The sequence below is a fragment of the Netta rufina genome, assembly GCF_964035555.1.
Source record: "Netta rufina genome assembly, chromosome: 7".
In the NCBI taxonomy this organism is placed as follows: Eukaryota; Metazoa; Chordata; class Aves; order Anseriformes; family Anatidae; genus Netta; species Netta rufina.
The window spans coordinates 30,671,119-30,689,404 of record NC_140130.1 but is presented as its reverse complement, the minus strand read 5'-3'; the positions used below and the strand labels follow the sequence as shown (position 1 = coordinate 30,689,404).

The following is an 18,286-nucleotide window of genomic DNA, read 5'->3' as shown; positions in this document are numbered from 1 at the left end:
GCTTTGCTGAGGTACCTCATGCATTGGCTTGCAGGCAACAGTTCTGCAATCCAGGCTGGTTATTTTCTCTCCCCATCTTCCTTTCCTTCCACTCTATATATGTGGGGTTTCTGGACTTCTCCACCCTAAACTATGACTAAATATAATTTCCCAGGTACTTTTTTCGTAGGCTTTCGTAACTTTCTTGAGTTAATGCATGTCTTCTTCTCTTGAAATAGAGTGGTAAGTTAAGTGATTGTATTAAAACTGGGAAGCAAGTTAATCATCAAATTTGTAGTTTTGCATCCTCTAGTTATACTGTAAGATATTTCATTTCTTTTACTTTTTCTCAATTTTATTACCTTCAACTATTTCCTCATCCATCACATTGCGTATTTGTTTTTCTACAAAGTTCTAATTTCTTTAGTCTGTAGGTTTTCAAGTTCTGTTTTTATTATCAACATTTTAAACTTAGCTTTTTTATTATAAAAAATGCACCTTCTTATGGATTCACTGTAAAATACGTGTGTGTATATATATGTGTGTGTGTTTATATATATAACTCATGCCCAGACTAAACTTTTGGATATTTTACTAGCTCTATGCTCAGTGCACAGTACATCCACTTTATTCACAACTTTTTACATATTACTTTTCCACTATTTTAAAATAAAAGTATCAAACAAGAAACAGACTGAACATTTAGTACTGGATGTGCCGTTCATGACCAGTGACTCTTTTTGAGGCTGCTGCTCCTCAGGGATTTTTAGAGAGCTCTCAAAATGCACAGCAGCCCTCGGGGAGCTGCAGCCTTTGGCTGCTAAGGGCTCCCTGCCTGCATTTGCTTCTGTGTGCATCCCGTGCTGCTGTCGTGGCTGAGCTGTTGGGCATCAGACCATCGGTGATGGTCAACAAGTATAGTACTGTGGGCTGGTATCGAGCAGTCAAATTATAGTGCACAGAATGGTCTCATCAGCTTCTTTGATGCAATCTTCAGTATCTCTTTTGCTTGATAAACCTCATGGAAATTATTAAATCTGAATTATTCATACCAAAGTCAAGAAATAACAAAAATACATCATGGTTTCAAATTCCATCCCTGTAATATTTCGAGAAATAAATATTCATCACCTCAAACTTAAAAGAAAAAAATAAGATCTTCTTAAGGATAGCGTCTATCATGCACATGCACTTTACAGTCTTCTCTCCCCCTTGTTAAAAATGATTTTTTGAAAAAATATTTATTTCTCTGGCACTGTAAGGTATTGACTAATTCTTTTCTCATTTTTTAAATCAAATAAGGAGTGAGCTGTAAATTCTTTCAGTGAGGTAATTTGTCACGGTCCCAAACAAGCTCTGTTTCTGATGGCAGAGAAGAGAAGGGGAAATGGAAGTAGGAAGAAAATGCATTATGAAATCCGCTGGGTATTTTTCTTATACACTTCACTAGCTATCAATAAGATCTGTTGTTAATTTAAAAATAATAGAGCATAAAACCAGAGTCTGTGAAGTTATTGGGAGTGCTGAAGTAAAAGGAGGCATCTTTAAGCTTGACATAATTTCCTATTCATTCTTTCACTTACCTTCCCGCAGGGAGACATGGAGTTGGTATATATCACTTCTCTAAGCCAGAGAACACTTCAGAAACCCATCAGAAGGGATGAACTGTTACCTCTGTTGTAGATAACGTCCTGCTCCCCTTGAAATTAAATTTTTCTTTGACTCCCGGTAAGCTATTTCTGGAGGAGTGTTTTTCTTCTAGCACTAGTGCGTATTTCAGTGCTAGTTGGGGTCTGCGATGTTTTGATGGAGAATTCACCTGCTCTGCTACCTCCAGAAATGCATGGGAGCTGGGGAAGTTAAGGGAGAGATTCCTGTTGTGTTGTGCCCGAGCCTTAACATGGTTCAGTTCTCACATGTTTAACAGAAATCTCTGTGACATAGGAAAACAGGGTTTTTATTACTTTTCATAATGTTTTGTTGATTTGGCTTTTTTGTTGTCTTGGACATGTAGTAAAGCTTTTTCATATCCTAGAAGGGGAGGCTAGTCGGGTCTTTGTCTAAGTAGCTACACCTCTTCTGTTTGCTTGCCACTCGGCCATTTAACTATAGGGAACATTTCTGTTATCCAAGTAAATGACCGCCTTGATTACACGGAGAGAAAGTTGCAACATGAAAAATTCAGACCCTCAGGTCTTCGTGAAGCACTTGCAGGAGTTTGGATCCAAAGTTTGAGAGTGTATTGATTCTAATTTGCAGATAGTGTTCACTTTCTAAACCCTTCTCCTGCTCCGTTCAGTCTTCTGCTGTATCGGGAAGTGATTTCTGTGTGCATATGGGGGAGAATTCTACAATATTTTTTCAAGTGCAAAGCAAACAGAGGTGGGTATTGATTTCTTTTGCAAAGTGACTTGTCACTATCTGGCTTGGTGTAAAGACCTTTTCAGCTCATAGCAGTGGCAATTTTTGTAAGCGATGAATGGTAACGGTATAAAAATCTGGCTTCTAGGTGTGCTGTTGTCTCGGTGCAGCTAATGAGATGTGACAGTGAGCTCCTGTTCCACTGCCTGGCACTGACTCGTGCCCTATAACCATAAACAAATTGATTTGACGTGCGTTCAACGAAAAAAACAGAAATAGATGTATGGTCCTGGAAATCTTTACTGTTTATATAGTTATGTGTTCATACTGCAGCATTATGTCCAGAACTTAATTGGAAACAAGTCTGTGTGGTTTGGATTATGTTCTACATAGAGAAAGATTATTATATACCAAAACCTTGGCCTTCTGGCAGTAATTATTAAGAATAGGCTAGATACAGATCCCCAGCTCCTCTGGTCCTGGCACTGCAGAATTTCAGCAGTAAGCTCATCTTCTGGCTTTCCCAGAAAAAGGGGGGACGGCGGTGATAGATACAACAGGATCTTTGTTTTGATCCAGATGGATCATCTGTTTAATCGCTAGAGTTGTTACAGTGATGAATCATTTTATTGCATCTGCCTTTGTTCCTTTGGGTTCAGCTAGATCTGTGGGTAAGTAGGAGTAAGTAGGATTTTTTTAGGGCTTGCATTTCTATGTCATGGCCAGCTAGCCGTTCATTAATATTGACAAGAAATAGAACAGTTGTGACAAAGATTGTGTGCGTGTGCAGTGCAGGAATCACAAACCCCGTTCCTTAAGTCCTGCGATAAAGTAAATTGTCTGATTAGATTGGTCCTGGGTGGCTGCTGCTTAGGCTATGCTATTGCTAAGGGCATAATTTGCATTGCCAGAAACTGCAAGGGTTTGCTTGTAAGAGTGTTTTTACATATATTTTGCAGACCATTGGGTAAGTAACTGTAAATACTCGATTTTTAATAACACTGCTTGATTCCTTGCCTGCAGCACAAAGGCTCATCTCACAGTCCCTTTGCCTTTGATGGCAGCAGTGGGGAGCCTGGGTGGCAGGGACGAGCAGAGCTGCAGCTGCTTCCTTGGCCTGTCCTGGGACTGTCCTGGCTCCTGCCACTGCCCCAGCAGCTCTCAGCTCTTCCTGGGAGTGGTCTCAGCAGCGGTTCTGCTCCCATCTCAGATCTGTAGGTTTTGCTGTAGATCCCCAGGTGAGAATTATTTGCAAAGTTCCTGCTCTCTTCAGAAGACGCGCTGTACTCCAGATGCGGCTTTCTGACATTGGCGTTGCTGCAAAGAAAATGCTTCTGCTCCAGAATAAAGTAAACCTATAAATAATGCACTTTATCTCAATGTTTTGTCCTTCAGAAATGAAATTTTAAAGCCCTTTAAAACTTAACTTTTGAGCCCTTCAGTGTAAGCTAAGAGTTACAATTTGTATTCATTAGAAAGTAGTATTGTGGATTTTATTTCCATGGAAACTCACATCAGTGATGCTTTTTGATGACAATGGATAATAACTTTTCATATTTCTAGTTTTGAAGGCAATATGCTTGTCAGTAATCAGATTGCTGTTGCTGCTGGGTGAGATCGTCACGCAGTTTCTTTGTGTGAAGAGGAAGACTTCAGAGTGCCTATTAATGCCATTAGAAAGACCTTTAAATTGATATTCTAATAATTTTATTTCATGAATATCTATAAAAATTGTTCTCTAACTATTAATTAGTTCTGATATTAACATAATTACTAGCTGGTTTAGAAGTTTGCTTTCAATATACTTGAAAGTTATTGTTGGTTTTTTTTTTCCATCTCAAGCGATAAACAAAACCCCAGATTGACCTTTCTCTTCCACGCACATATTCAAAATGCACAAATGCTCTTGTGTTCTCATTAATCTCCTGTATCTGTAATTTGCATCGCAACAATTTATAACAAATTTATACAAAGGAAACCATTAGCAAGGTAAACTTCCCTTTGGGTCTGCATTGCACATAGAGCAAGTTGATTTCTAACACTGGATTTTTAATACCCAGTTTCAATGAGCTTATTTCAGTATTTGTTACCAGGCTACCTGAGCGTTTCACTAAACGTTCGTGTAGTAACTGAGTCATGCTTAAGCAATATTGGAGGAGGCCTTTTTTTCTATCAAAGACATGAGTGGTGATAGAAGATTTGAAAAAAAATCAATCTTTTCCCATTTTTCAGGGCCAAAGGAAATCATCACGGTTGGGTTTAATAAAGACTAAAGATGTCAGTGAGCAGGAGCACTTAAAGAAGAGCTACGTTGGTGTTTGTACTAAATTGCTCTCCAAAGAAGAGCTATGGATAAAACCGAAGGTGTTCATTTTATTTGCCTCTGACACTTTGAAGTTAAATGCCAGGTTTGAGCTGCCTTGTTTGTCTTTACCTCCTCCATTCAGCTCATGTAATTACTGTTTAGTGAGAATGCCTCGGCAATACATGATAATTGCTAAACAGTTTGCTTTTTGCATGTCACATAACCTGTTTCCCTGTACAATTGGAAAGTACAGGGATTTTTGGTATTAGTTCAGTAAAAGAGGAGCCGCAATGCGTCAGAAGTACTGAGGAGAAATAATGTGTGGTTCCTTATTTTGGTCAGTATCTAGATTTTGTTCTGTATCTCACTGATATCAAATGTTTTCATCGGGGAGACGTGCAGATGTTGACTACCATGAATCGTCAGAGATTTCAGGCAAATAGCGTGTGATGGAAAAGTTAGACATGTGCATAGCATTTGTAGAATTTGTGGCCTTAATGAATTACTGCTTTAAATATAAGCTTGGTCCAATATGTAACTCATTTCAGAATGAGATTGCCATCATATTTTATAATTTAGATTTTTGTTTTCCAAAAGGGATTACGTTGAACAGAAAATGATGAGGACCGCCAGCTTGCTATCTAACAGGACTTTCTCCAAAATAAAAGAAATTTATCCATAAAGAAGCTTCTTCCTTAAAAGAAAAAAATGTGTAAACTTTATTAGTTTGACATAATTGTGTGTCCACCTGCACAGACCATGGTTCCCATAGCCAGAAGAATGATCAGTGCAGGGTTTAACACCCGACTTCTTTCACTGCTGTTACTGTTACAGGAATTCTGTCCCTGATACTCCACGAAAAACAAAGCTGTCTACTATCACAGGCCACAAGGTTGTGATTCCACTGCTCATAACCCTGATTCTTTTTCTGAGACAGTTGTACATTTAAAATGTCATTTGATGGTTTAAATAGAAAGTGTGTGCCACACTTTCAAAAATAAATTAGTGAAATCATATTTAGTTGGGGTGGTTGAGATATACATCAATTCAGAGGAAATTCTGTTTCTCTAAAACTGCTTCCAGTATGAATGACTTCTCTGAAACTTTTGTTTTTCAGACTGTTTTAAGTTGGTCAGAACATTTTCACTTCAGAAGTATTGATGGAAAATTCTCTGACCTCTTTGTATTTCCTGAGACTTACATAGTGAGTCAAACTTAGCCATTCATTCAGGCAGGTAGTTTGTAACTGTTTTGTTTTTTTTTTTTTTTTCACCGATACTCCTCTTGGCAGTTTGGAGAAAATTCTGTGTTATTCTTAAGGAAATTTGAAATGGTCAAGAGGAGATAAGCAGAGGAAAACAGTAAAAACCTTAGATGCGCACTGTCAAAGCTATTGAAGGTAGGTCCCTACTTCTGTACAGCACTGTGATATCGATACACCTGAGGCCAGTACCAACTTCCCTGTACTAAATCTAAACACAGCCTTAATGTCAAAGTCAGAGTGGGCTAATTCATCTTGGTCTCTGTCATCCATCATCATGGATTCCTTGGTCAAGGGCTACATCAGACAATTTGTGGTTAGATTGAAATCCTCTCAGAACAGTCAGATTTTTTTTTTCTTTTTTTCTTCTTTTTTGAGTCTGGTGTTTCTGAGGAGTGTCTCAAGAGATTGATGATCCTTGCTTCCTTTTGCTGTCTCATCTAGCCCATATAAATAAGCTAGCAATCAATTCACTGTGTAGGTCATATATAATGACTGCATTCAATAATAGTGTTGAAAAAGCAAGAATGTTAAAGTCCATATTTTAAAGATTATATGCCAAAAACCTTTTTTTAATAATATAAGTATCTGAGTCTTCTGAATAGAAGTAACTGCTTCCTAGTTTTTGTTCTTTAATGTTATTTTTTGACATGAAATATTCCTTCCTTTCCTCTCAATGTGCAGGGTTGTCTGGGAGAATGTAATAGTTCACAGGCACATTCATAGGCATTTAATCTCTACTTTTTCTCCGAAACATTAGACCATTCTTCCACGAATACACGAGATCCGCTGTAGTCACTCAAATGGGTTGGAAAAAAAATAAGTTTTTTATCTACAATACAGCACAGAAAATATGTCAGTTTGACTTACATAGCATGTTATATACCACTGATAGTCAATAAAAAGTATTTGTAAAAGTCTTGTTTTTCATTTGATGTAAAATAGTGAAATAAGATTTCTTGCACATGCTTAGGTGATTGAGCTTTTCTTGGCGTTTATTTGAAAGAATTCTCGTTGTGAAGGACATTCTTTATTGGCACCTTAGAAATTCTGAATGGAAGTGTTATATCTAATGTTAACTTATGTTAACTTGGAAGTGTTACATCTAATGTTAACTTACTGTAGTCCCATAACAATAATATATTGATGGTATTTTTACCTCTGTATTTAAAAATAAATTCATAGGTACAGTTTTAGAAGCAAATAATGAATGAGATGGCATCACACTTGTGTCTCTAAGTCCGTAAGCAGTTGCCTATGAGAGAGATGTTTATCATTCCTTCACATTTGCAAATTATTTCACACTGGTAATTTAATGAAGCATTTGGAGATTAAGTTTTCATCCTATATCAACATTAATCTAAATATTCAGTCACTTAAATGGCACTAGCAAGCTATAAACTTCTGAATCCTTACTGCGTAGCTGTGAAGTTCGGTATCAGTATGCTTAAAACAGGTCGAAGAAATTAATTTTCTCTGACATCCAACATCTGCTAGGCTTTCAGAATGAAGAGACTGAGGTAGGGTAAGGCTGTGAGATGCAACATGATTTTCTCCCGCATTGTATTTCCAGAGCATACTTCCACTATTGAACGGAAAGTATTGGAGGAGCTATGCTCCACAGTGGCTCATGCACTGATGCATATAAATGAACTAAAGCCTTTATTGGGAGATCAATGCTTATATACTTCTTTCTGTGAAAGTCTGGCACTCACAGCCATGCATCAAAATGTTTTATTAATTTTAAAGGGGATGGAAATCTTGTCCTCTTTTTTTTTTTTTTTTTTTTTTTTTTTAACCTGAATAATAAAACCCTAAGGAAATTACTTCCTCCCCCTTGGCCCCAAATTAGTCATTATTGTTCTGTAGCATCTTAATTTCATCACAGATAGCCTGGGGGTGCATACTTAAAAAAAAATAAATAAATAATAATAATAATAATAATAATTAAAAAGAAATTTAAGTTTTCCAAATTCTATGACAGTTGAGCTCTAGCTCTTTCAATATAAATTACTCCCTGTCTTTTACTAACAAATGTATTATCTGCTTTATCTTGAAACTTAGTGAAATTACTGTCGTGGGAGGCTTGCAGGAACTAGTAAAACAGAGCTATTAAATCAAAATAATTGGATTTTAATATGATGTAGTTAATTGGTTAAAGCGCCTGCTTCTCAGAAGCATATCTGCTAATTTTTCTCCCTTGCACCCAATGTCCTTGATAACAATTGTCCTTTCGTTAGCAGCAATTCTCTCCTGACCCCTCCGTCATTTACCTGCTTTCCTCCTCCTGATGCTTCAGGTTCCAGGCGATCTTGGGCTCTTCACGTATCGTACGCTCTGCTTGAGGGAGGGTCAGAAAGGCAGAAGGCAGCCGTGCTGGACACACAAAGATGCTGTTGGGGGCTTTTGTGAGATTACTGGTTGGGGCAGAAAGCTTGAAACGGCATTCAGCCGCGCTGCGGCTAGCTGGAGATACCAGAAAAAGAGAAAGCTACTCATCTGGTTTGGGTTGATAAATAAAACCAGTTTACTCTGTGAGAAAGCTTGTGGCTGTGCCAAAGTTAATAAAACGTTGAGATGAACTTTGCTTGTTACGTTCAAAGGCCCTCTCTTTCCCAAAACAGCTTTCTGTCAGACACCAGTGTAATGCTGCGGGGCTCCTCGCCACGGGTGATTCGTGCGCCGTGTCCCTGCATGGAAGCCAAATGTTCGGAGATACCTAAATGCCTTTGGTCCCAGCTGTCCCAAGTTCCTTTTATGTGGTCTGGCCCTGGGGGAGGAGGGAAGGGTGAAATGCTGGAAATCACCTCTGAGGTTTCTCCTCTCTTGCAGTAGGGAATGTCTCCATTGCTAAGCCATGCTGCTGTCTAGAGTCCTTGGATTCAAAGGAAGCTTAAGAGGATCAGGGTCTATACTGACAGATGTTTTGGTAACTTTTCCCCTTTTGCCATCCAATTGCACCCTTTTCCCTCATATTTCGCTCATCGTGCAGTTTGCCGTGATTTGTCAGAGGTCACTGCTGCCTTGTTTCAGGTGCTGGGCATTGCGGGACCAGCTTGTGTTTTCCGTGTGAGTTTCCTTCTCAACCAGGGCTTGTTACTTTCTGAAGAACAGGCCTTCAGAAAGGCTGTCATTGCTTCTGTGTGCTACTCTGGGAAGGACAAGCAAATCTAGATGACCAACTGGAAAATCTGGACGACCAACTGGAAAGGAAAGTAGATTTTCGTGCAGTACCTCCTGTTTGTGTTTGCTTGTTGGCCACCGTAACATTAAACTTAGAGCAACATTTCTTCTGCAGGGATGCCAAACCAACAGGGTCTCTTTCTTTTGACTTGAAAATGTCATGTCTTATTAACTCATAAGGTTTCAGGATAAGCTATATACCATCAAAACAGATGTATACATAAAGAAGCATAATTAAATTACAAAAATAACTTAGTTATTAAGGGGAGAATTATCCTAATTTTTTCTCTACTACTCTGTCTACAGATCCATTTCTTTCCTAAAATTCTTTCTTAAAACTCTCACTAAGTAGCTTTGTACTTCAGTGGTCTTATGAAAAGTGGAGTAAAAAGTGCTTAACAGTATCAAATTAGCGCTTGTAGTAATAGTAATTGAAGACTTTTATTTAAGATGTTTCTCTTTTCTTCCATATGTATTTCTAATAATCTTTCTGTTTTTTGTTTTTTGTTTTTTTTTTTTTAAATCTTAAAAGCTTTGTAGCAGTGTACTGATGTGTTATATATCTGAGTTTCTTTTAGATGGGAATGACCTGAAACAAGAAAAAAGAGCAGGTTGTTTCTGTAAGGAATATATTTGTTTGCATTGTAGAAGAACCTTGACTCTTGGAACTGCAATTAAGCTTATTTTAGATCTTGTTGTTCTTGCATACTTTACTGGGCACTCACAATAGTTGAACAGTTTGAGAGAAAATATCTTTAAGTGACTCTGGGAAACGTAGAAAATAAGTGGTACAGCTTAGAAAGTTAATGCAAGTCTGCTGCTTTAAACTCAATTCTTAAGCATACTGTTAATTAGGATAGCATTTTCACTTTGTAAAGAAGCGATCAACAAAAAAAAAATAATTTTTAAAAAGTGCTGATGTTAGGATTACAGCAAAGAAATGAGCGCTGTGTGGTCAAAGAGGGAGCTGCGTGTTGAAGTTAAGTAATTCCTTTCACCTATGAGAAGCCATTGTACCAAACTAAGCAAACAAACACATCCGCAGAAGAGGAGGATCATCTCCAGACAGTTCAAACACAGACAGTGGAACAGCAGCAAAGTAAATGCAGAAGGATGGAGGAGCGCACTGTCTACTTAAGCTCAGTAAATTGAAGCCAAATAGAAAATTTCCTATGGAGGTTTTCTACAAACAGTATCTGTCTCTCTGTTCTTGGGAATGAAAAAGCAAATTAAATTTCTCTCCATGGAGCTGAGACATAGCCTGTGAGTTTCTCTGTCAAACAGACAGAATATGCTTCAGCAGAATGATAGCAGTCGTTTGAAACAATCCAGAAGAAATGTCCTTTGTGGAGGAAAAAAAAAAAAAAAAAAAGGTGTTCTTAAGAAAAAAATGTCAAAGATCTTAGACATTGAGATATATGAATAAATGGTCACTACCTTGATGTATTCTTTAATTGGGATCTCTTATGACTTAGAAATCTGTGAATGAGTGGACAGGGTGAGACTCTGCTATGGAAATTGTACCTCAGACGTTATTTTAAAAACAAAATACTTGAGATTACAACTAAAATTTATCTTGTATTTATCCTGTTAAGGAAGGTAAACGTGAGGACATGGTTCCTGGTCTTACAAGAAACTTCTTAGGCTATTAAGTGTTTTACTCTGTCTTAATAAATGTGAATAATGCCACATAGATTTGTCCTATGTTGTTGCAACGTGTAAGGCTACAAGGTTTTTCACTCCAAATACTTGTTGTATAGTCTACTGAAGAGATACTGATAGTAACAGGTTTTGTAATGTAGCTGTGGGATATTAAAACTGAAATCTGGATCGATGGTTCAGCACTCCTTTTAACAAACCTTCTTCCCAATACAGTGGATCGTGAGGCTGTGTCTTGCAAAGATGAGCCATGTATTGCCATTCTTGGCAATTTGTGTTTGCACGGGTTAACTCTTTATGTAAAAAAAGAAACAGATGTACATGCAGTATGTGTATTTTGCTGACAATTCCTTTACTGCTTTCTAGTCTGGGGCTCTTCAGAACTGGTTCCATGTTTCTCCAAAGGTATAAACTATGTTGACAGATAGTGAATCCAGCATGTGATAACGTGCTCAGTGAATTCAGTGGATGTCCTAATGCTTTTTTCATAATACCAGGTGTATAATTTTAGTAAAACAAGAGCATTAGTAGCCATGAATCTTTACAGTCAGCTTAATCAGTATGCTCTAACTTTTTATTTCCTTCTCTCTAGGCAGAGCTGGTGAAAGGGAATCTGCAAAGTGTTGGACTCACGCTGCGCCTTGTGCAGTCCAAGGAAGAAGATGCAGGACATGTTGTTATTGAAACGGTTACGCCAAATTCACCTGCAGCAGCTGCTGATCTACAGAGGGGAGACAGACTTCTAGCAATTGGCAGTGAGTAATATGTCAGCTTTCAAAATCATGTCTTGTAATCAGGAAGGACGTTTCTGCATAGAGTTCAATTAGACTGCTGTTCTCAACAGTTACGCATATGCCTGGCTCTCATAATAAATTCATTTGTATACTTATGACCACTTAAGGTTGTCATTCACTTGATCAGTTTTCTTGTATATTTATTCTTTGCTAGGTTTATTTACTCTTTGCCAACATACAGGTGAATAAACATTTGAATGTAAATACATTTTGACCATTCAAATAGTGATGCTATAAGGTTCCCTACTTGGTTTTTGCTAGCAATGTTATAAAATGTGCTTGGCTTACAGAGAAAACAGCAACATTTTGTTTGCATCACAGACCTGCATTCTCTTAATTGAATCTCAAGATACTAAATAGAGCATGGAGCAAATAGTATATATGCCTTTTGATTACCAAAGTAATTGTCTGAAATAACAAAATGACCCAAGATGATCTGTTGACTATTCAATAGTATCTATACTTTTGGTACCAAACTTCATCAGCTTTGATATGTAGGAGTTTATCTACTCTGAAGTTCTCACAATGAAAGACTTTGGCCAAGTTGTAAATGAGAGAGTTAAGTGCTGCATTGCGGAAAAAACAAACAACTCTTGATGTTGTTTTTTGTGGGGGCAGCGGTTATGGGAATTAATAAATGGTTTGATGTAGGCTTATAAAGACAAAAAAGTGGGAATACCATTGTATATTAATATGTGTCTTAGAAGTAAGTGTAGGTAGCACTGATAAAACTGAATGCAAACTAAAATCACTAGGGGAAAATGGCAATATTTTTTTTTAAGGTTATATTATAAATATAGTTGTAGAGAGATCATCTCCATAATGTCATTAGTAGAGAATAGAATTCAGCAAGAGTTGCGTATTTAGGAGGTGTGTATATAGCATCCCTGTTATACCTGCATGTGGTATCCATGTATGTGATACATGTGTATTTATAAACACACACACTTCTCCAAACATTAACTATAAAACCAGGATTTAAAATTTTATTCTAAACTTGTTTTTGCTAAGTCATTATCATACTAACTCTTCTATAGTGTGTTAAAAAATACTGTGAAGATAGAACTTTACACATTTGGGTATACAAGAACTACTTAATGTGACTGTGCTAGCATGGAGTTAAGATCCAATGGCTTAAATGGATTTCAAGTTACTTTGGACATGTAATTGGTTACCTAAGAACAAGGGAAAAGTCACTTTTATATGACCCTCTACATTTGAACTGCGTGCTTACTGAGATGCTTTAGCTTGCACCTAACTTGTTAAATCTAACTCTTAGTGTAGGCTGGAGATACTGCCAAAGGGGTCTGAAAGTCTGTGATGAAGAAGATGGTTCAATTTATCTTCACTGTTCAGCCACATTGAGAATGTAGCATCATGCCTGCATTTTGCAAACATAGCAGACCCTTCAGCTTTATTAGCCTAACTCTGCTTTAATTATAGCCACATTTTAAGATACCCATCTCTTTTGAGACTTTTGTTAATGCTTACATCTGAAAAATGCAACTGTAAAGTAAGCAAAAGTTAGCATATAAATCAACATTACTCTTCAAAGTGTTAATAACAAACAGAAAACTGGACTTTGTCTGTTAGCATCATTACCAGCTCCTGAGGTAATATATTTGTGTGAGTAAAATGGAAGGATTTCAGTCCAGCTCTTCTGTCATAATTGCTTGACTTCCTCTGTTAGTGGTAATAATACTCATGTTATTCCTCTGTTAGTGGTAATAAATTGCTCATGGCTAAAGATTTCAATGTATGTGTTGACTATTTTTGGTCGTTTAGATTACTAACATATTTTCAAATCTGACATTTTTATCTTTTTTATAGGTGTTAAAATCACATCAACTGTCCAAGTGTTGAAGCTTATTAGACAGGCTGGGGACAGAGTTTTAGTCTTTTATGAAAGGCCTGTTGGGTATAATCAGCATGGTTCAGCACTACAGGATGGATTTGGACAGTTGGAAGACTCTGCTTTCTTGACCCAGCAAGATGATGACCCAGCTAGCTTATCAGCTGATGTTGATAACAGAGACTTTGATTCAGAATTCGAAGACTTAGCATGCGAATCACCTGAACAAAAAGAAGATATGCCAACAACTCCAAGTCCAAAACGTTCAGTAGTAATACTTGCTTCTAAACCTCTTGGAACTATATCTCCGATTCTGAATCGAAAACTGCATTTAGGAAGTTATCAGGCAACATCAAAAACTCAGCAAAAAGATGGAACTAAAGTGGCAACACCCAAAACAGCTGAGAGTTCAGATACATCACAACAATCAGGTAAACAATCACAAGGATCCAGTACTAAGCCTCCTGTACCACCTAGGCCACAAAGTAAGCCTAATTTGCCTACTAGTGAAACTCAAAATCAGTTAGAAACTGGAGGTTTATCTTCTGAAAAACCAGAGAGGCCACCTCCACCTGCCAGTAATGGAGATAAATGTACAGAGAAAGTAGTAAAGAATAATGATCAAACAGAAGACCCAACGGTATCAAAAGTAGCAACGGTACCAAAACAAGATCCATCAAAAGATGGAATTTCAGAAAATGCACGTAGTAACAAAGATAGTGGAGATGATCATCAGACTTGGGAATCGCCAGAAATTCCGTATCGAATCCGGCAAGGCCGATGGCCAAAGACAAGAACATCCTGCTGTGTATTTGAAGTAGAAGAATACCATAAGTACCTTAATGTTGCACTGTGGTGCAGGGACCCTTTCAAAGCCGGTGGTTTTATCTGTTTAGGCTATGCAAGCATAAAACTTGAAGAAATTGCTTTAGATTGTATAGCTACGTCATCAATGGAATATGTTAGAACATTTAAATTGGATGCTCCTGCACCTAAAGCAGCGGTCACTAGAACAGCATTGAGGAATTTGACAACCCATAAGGGATTCAATGAAAAATTTTGTTATGGTGATTTAACATTACACTTCAAATATTTAAAAGAAGGTGAAGTAGATGATTCAAACTTTCTGGTGGAGAAAGAAAAGGAATGTCATTTTGAAGAAGAAGTTCCTGTACTTCCGAAAGAGGATCCTTATTTGGGACAAATTGTTGTTAATGAGAACAAGCATAACTTTCAAGATACTCAGTTTCAGAATCCAACGTGGTGTGATTACTGCAAAAAGAAAGTATGGACTAAAGCAGCTTCACAGTGCATGCTCTGTGCTTACGTTTGCCATAAAAAATGTCAAGAAAAATGTCTGACTGAGACTCCCTTTTGTGTAGGAGCTGAAAAGCGACTTGATCGAACTGCAGGAGCTTGTAAAACAGAAGGACAGGAAGCTTCACAAGCTGCGTCCTCTCGTGTTGATTCAGAATCTAAATCTGTTAACAGAACTACAGGTTTGACCAGACATATCATCAACACAAGTACCCGTTTGTTAAACCTTCGTCAAGTCCCCAAAGCTGCTCGCCTTTCAGAGCAAGGAACAGAGGCTGTAGAGCCGTCGCCAAAGCACACACCAAACACTTCTGATAACGAAAGTAGTGATACCGAAATTAGTGGTCCAAGTAGTCCTTCAAAACGTGCATCAGGTACTGGGATAAAGCTGGTCAGAAAGGAGGGCGGTCTAGATGACAGTGTCTTCATTGCAGTTAAAGAAATCGGACGTGATCTCTACAGAAGTTTACCCACAGAGGAGCGTTTTCAGAAACTAGAATTTATGTTGGATAAGTTGCAGAATGAAATAGACCAGGAGCTGGAAAATAATAATTCACTTGTTAAAGAAGAAAAAGATGCAAATGATACAAGGAAAAAAGCATTGATTGCTGCTGCGCTGGCTAAATCAGGAGAAAGACTGCAAGCCCTTACGCTGCTCATGATCCACTACAGAGCAGGCATTGAGGATATAGAGTCTTTGGAGAGCATGTCGTCAGACCGGCAGTCCAGAAAAGTGACTAAAGATTCAGAGGAAGCCAGTATAGCAGAAGAAGTGGATAACGAAGATGTCAGTCTGACAGAGGCTCCAACATTCAACATCGTATCAGAAGAAGCAGAAGAACCACCTCAATCAGTAGACTGATACTTAAACGTTTAGCCTTTGAAGGACTGGACTAAAGAAATACTTTGCACTTAATTACAAACACACAAATCAAATTAAAACACTGGTATAAGACACCTGCTTCTCCACAGTTATTTGCCTGTGTAAGAGTACAGCTGATAATGGTTCTCCAGCTATAGCACCGACATTTTGTTAAACTGGCTGGTTAAAGCTACATTTTGGGGTTTATATTGGAAATTTATTTTTAATAACTTATTTTTATTTTTTTCTAATTATGTAACCTTACCATTTCACATTAATGTGTGTGGTATCCCTAATATATTACTTGTTCCCCTTCCTGCTCCCCTTTCGTTTCTTTTGAGCTAATGTTCTCAACAGGAAACTGTCAGGATTCTTGAAATGTTTAGTTTCCATCATATGATGAAAAAAAATAAGCTCGTTGCATGCCTAAGCTGATGACTGACACAGAAATCACTGAGGGACCAGGCTTCAAAACTTTGATCACGGTTACTGTATGTCTCCTAGGTAGTTGTGTTACCTCTTTGCCAAACATATCATGACAGCAAACAAAACATCTTTTTGTGTCTGTTAATAATACTCAGTAAAGTTACTGAATATCAGGTCATTTGTTTTCCATCCTTTTGTTAAATGCAAAAACTGTTCATAGTTGTTAGCATAGTTCGTAACAATGCCATGCTAGAAAAAGCCTCCTTACAACTTTGGAATACTGTAGCCTGATGGAATTATATTAGATATTGAAGTACACACTGGTAATAATTGAACCGAGAGTATTTTGGAGATAAAAGAAGCTGGTTGCCTTCTGGAACAAAATTGTCTTTAAGTATTGCTGTATTATCTGATAAGCTGATAAAGGAAAAAATGTTCTTCACAAGAGTTGGAGGTTTCATCGCATTCTATGAAAAAGCGTGTAATGACAGTTTAAGTAATTTCAAAAGTTTTAATATTCTGCTGCAGATTTTATCATTTCAGAAAGCTTAAGGTACAAAGTAAGTAAGAGTTGACAACACACCTAAACATTGTCTCTCAGCGTTTTTGAGTAACCACAGAGGCAAATTGCATTCAGCTTCTCAGACAGAAGAGGCAGTCTGAACAGACGATCACCTTTTTCAGAAAAAATGTCGTATAGTGTATATAACATGTTTTCTTTTTGAGTCAAAATAAGTGAGTCCAGTAGTCAAGAGGAAGAATTACAGCCAGCAGCTTTTGAAAAGAACTATCTGGTCTTGTGCATTGTGTAAATTGCAGATCTTAGCATTATCTGGCTACGGCCATTGTTCTTATTTATTTCTTGTAAACATAACTTTAAGTTTCACTCTCTGTATAGAAATGCCATATAAAATATCATCTTTATTTTAGGTACTGCATTAGGGTCATTATCACTGGTATCACTGATAGTAGGAAGATGCCTTTGTGGAAATGGAGTTGAATCTAAGATGGTGAAATAAATAATTTAGATTTTCAGGCAGTTTGTATTGTAGCTCTCCATTAAATTTGCTTCTCAGTTTATTTCGTGGTGGGCAAAATTAAGAAGCAACGGTTTTCACAGATGGAAAAGCATACTTGTACTTCTAAATGAAAAAAATTACTTCCACTCATGCAACTACTTGCACTTTTTGTGAGTTCTGGGCAGTTGATAATTATTTAGCTGATGTATGGAAAACACTATCCATGCTAAAATAGGCATGTGTCACACTTCTGAAATTAAGCTTCAGCAAATAATCGCACAAAATTAGCTTCCCTTATCGACTAAAAGTTATTTAACCTATACCTGCTTGAGATGCGTATTAAGACTTTCCCACTCCATTTTCTCAGTGGCTTACCATTGGTGGCGATCTGCATTAAATCTCCATCAGTGTTTGCTCTTATGGACTACTATAGAAGTTTTCAAATATATCCAAGTACATCATTTAAACCCTGGTACACATGAAGGAGCTGTGAAAACAATGCAAATACTGATTTCAAAAATGCATTCGAGGTTTCAAATTTACTTGTGTAATACAGTGGGTAAGAAAAGCTGGATATAGTTTTCCTTGTATAGTACTGCTAATGATGATTGTAAGAGATAAATTAAACGTAGTGCAATATTTTTAAATATACTGAATGGGAAAAGGGCAAAATAGTTGTATTTTAGTGATAAGAAGGAAAATAAATTCCTATCTGGCATTAATTACAATACATGGTGAATCTTGAGAGGAAGAGTGTAATACATTCCTGATGTAATCCTTGCTTCATGCTTGATTGTACATAGCTGAAAATAAAGAATACCACAGAAAACAAGAATATCTTGACTTAATGATATCTGAATAGGTGGCAGCTACACACACTTGCAGAGACTCTGCCTAATATGATTTTGTTGGCTATTATTTTATCATGAGAACAAGCTTTAATAAAATAGTTTTGCTAAATTATCATCTTCTTTGCATTGTCTCAGTATTTTTTAACCATTTGTATCACACCAGTGTGTCATCTAAAGCCACTACTTGAAAATATCTTTGGGAGAAGAAGACACATTTTGCATTAAATAAAATTACTGAGTGCCAGATTAATTGAACTTTCATGCATTCTTTGTATTTGAATATGTTTGTTTTTGTTCTACACAATTTAATAATAATCATAAATTCAAAATGGTGATTGCAGTTGATTCATTGTGTAGTTAGCATTAAAAATGCCAAATATATATTTTTTGAGACCTCTAACCTCTATACAAATAATG

General features: G+C 37.2%; 1 protein-coding gene across 2 annotated transcripts in view; it reads left to right on the top strand.

The window, feature by feature from the left end:
• PDZD8 (PDZ domain containing 8) overlaps positions 1–17,996 on the top strand; it is a 57,063-nt gene extending 39,067 nt beyond the window's left edge. For both annotated transcript variants that reach the window (XM_084289976.1, XM_084289975.1), the window contains 2 exons: positions 11,341–11,503; positions 13,373–17,996. In XM_084289976.1, the coding sequence (XP_084146102.1) occupies positions 11,341–11,503; positions 13,373–15,573 (2,364 nt within the window). In that variant the 3' untranslated portion in view covers positions 15,574–17,996. The remainder of the gene's footprint in view (positions 1–11,340; positions 11,504–13,372) is intronic.
• The last annotated feature ends 290 nt before the right edge of the window (positions 17,997–18,286 follow it).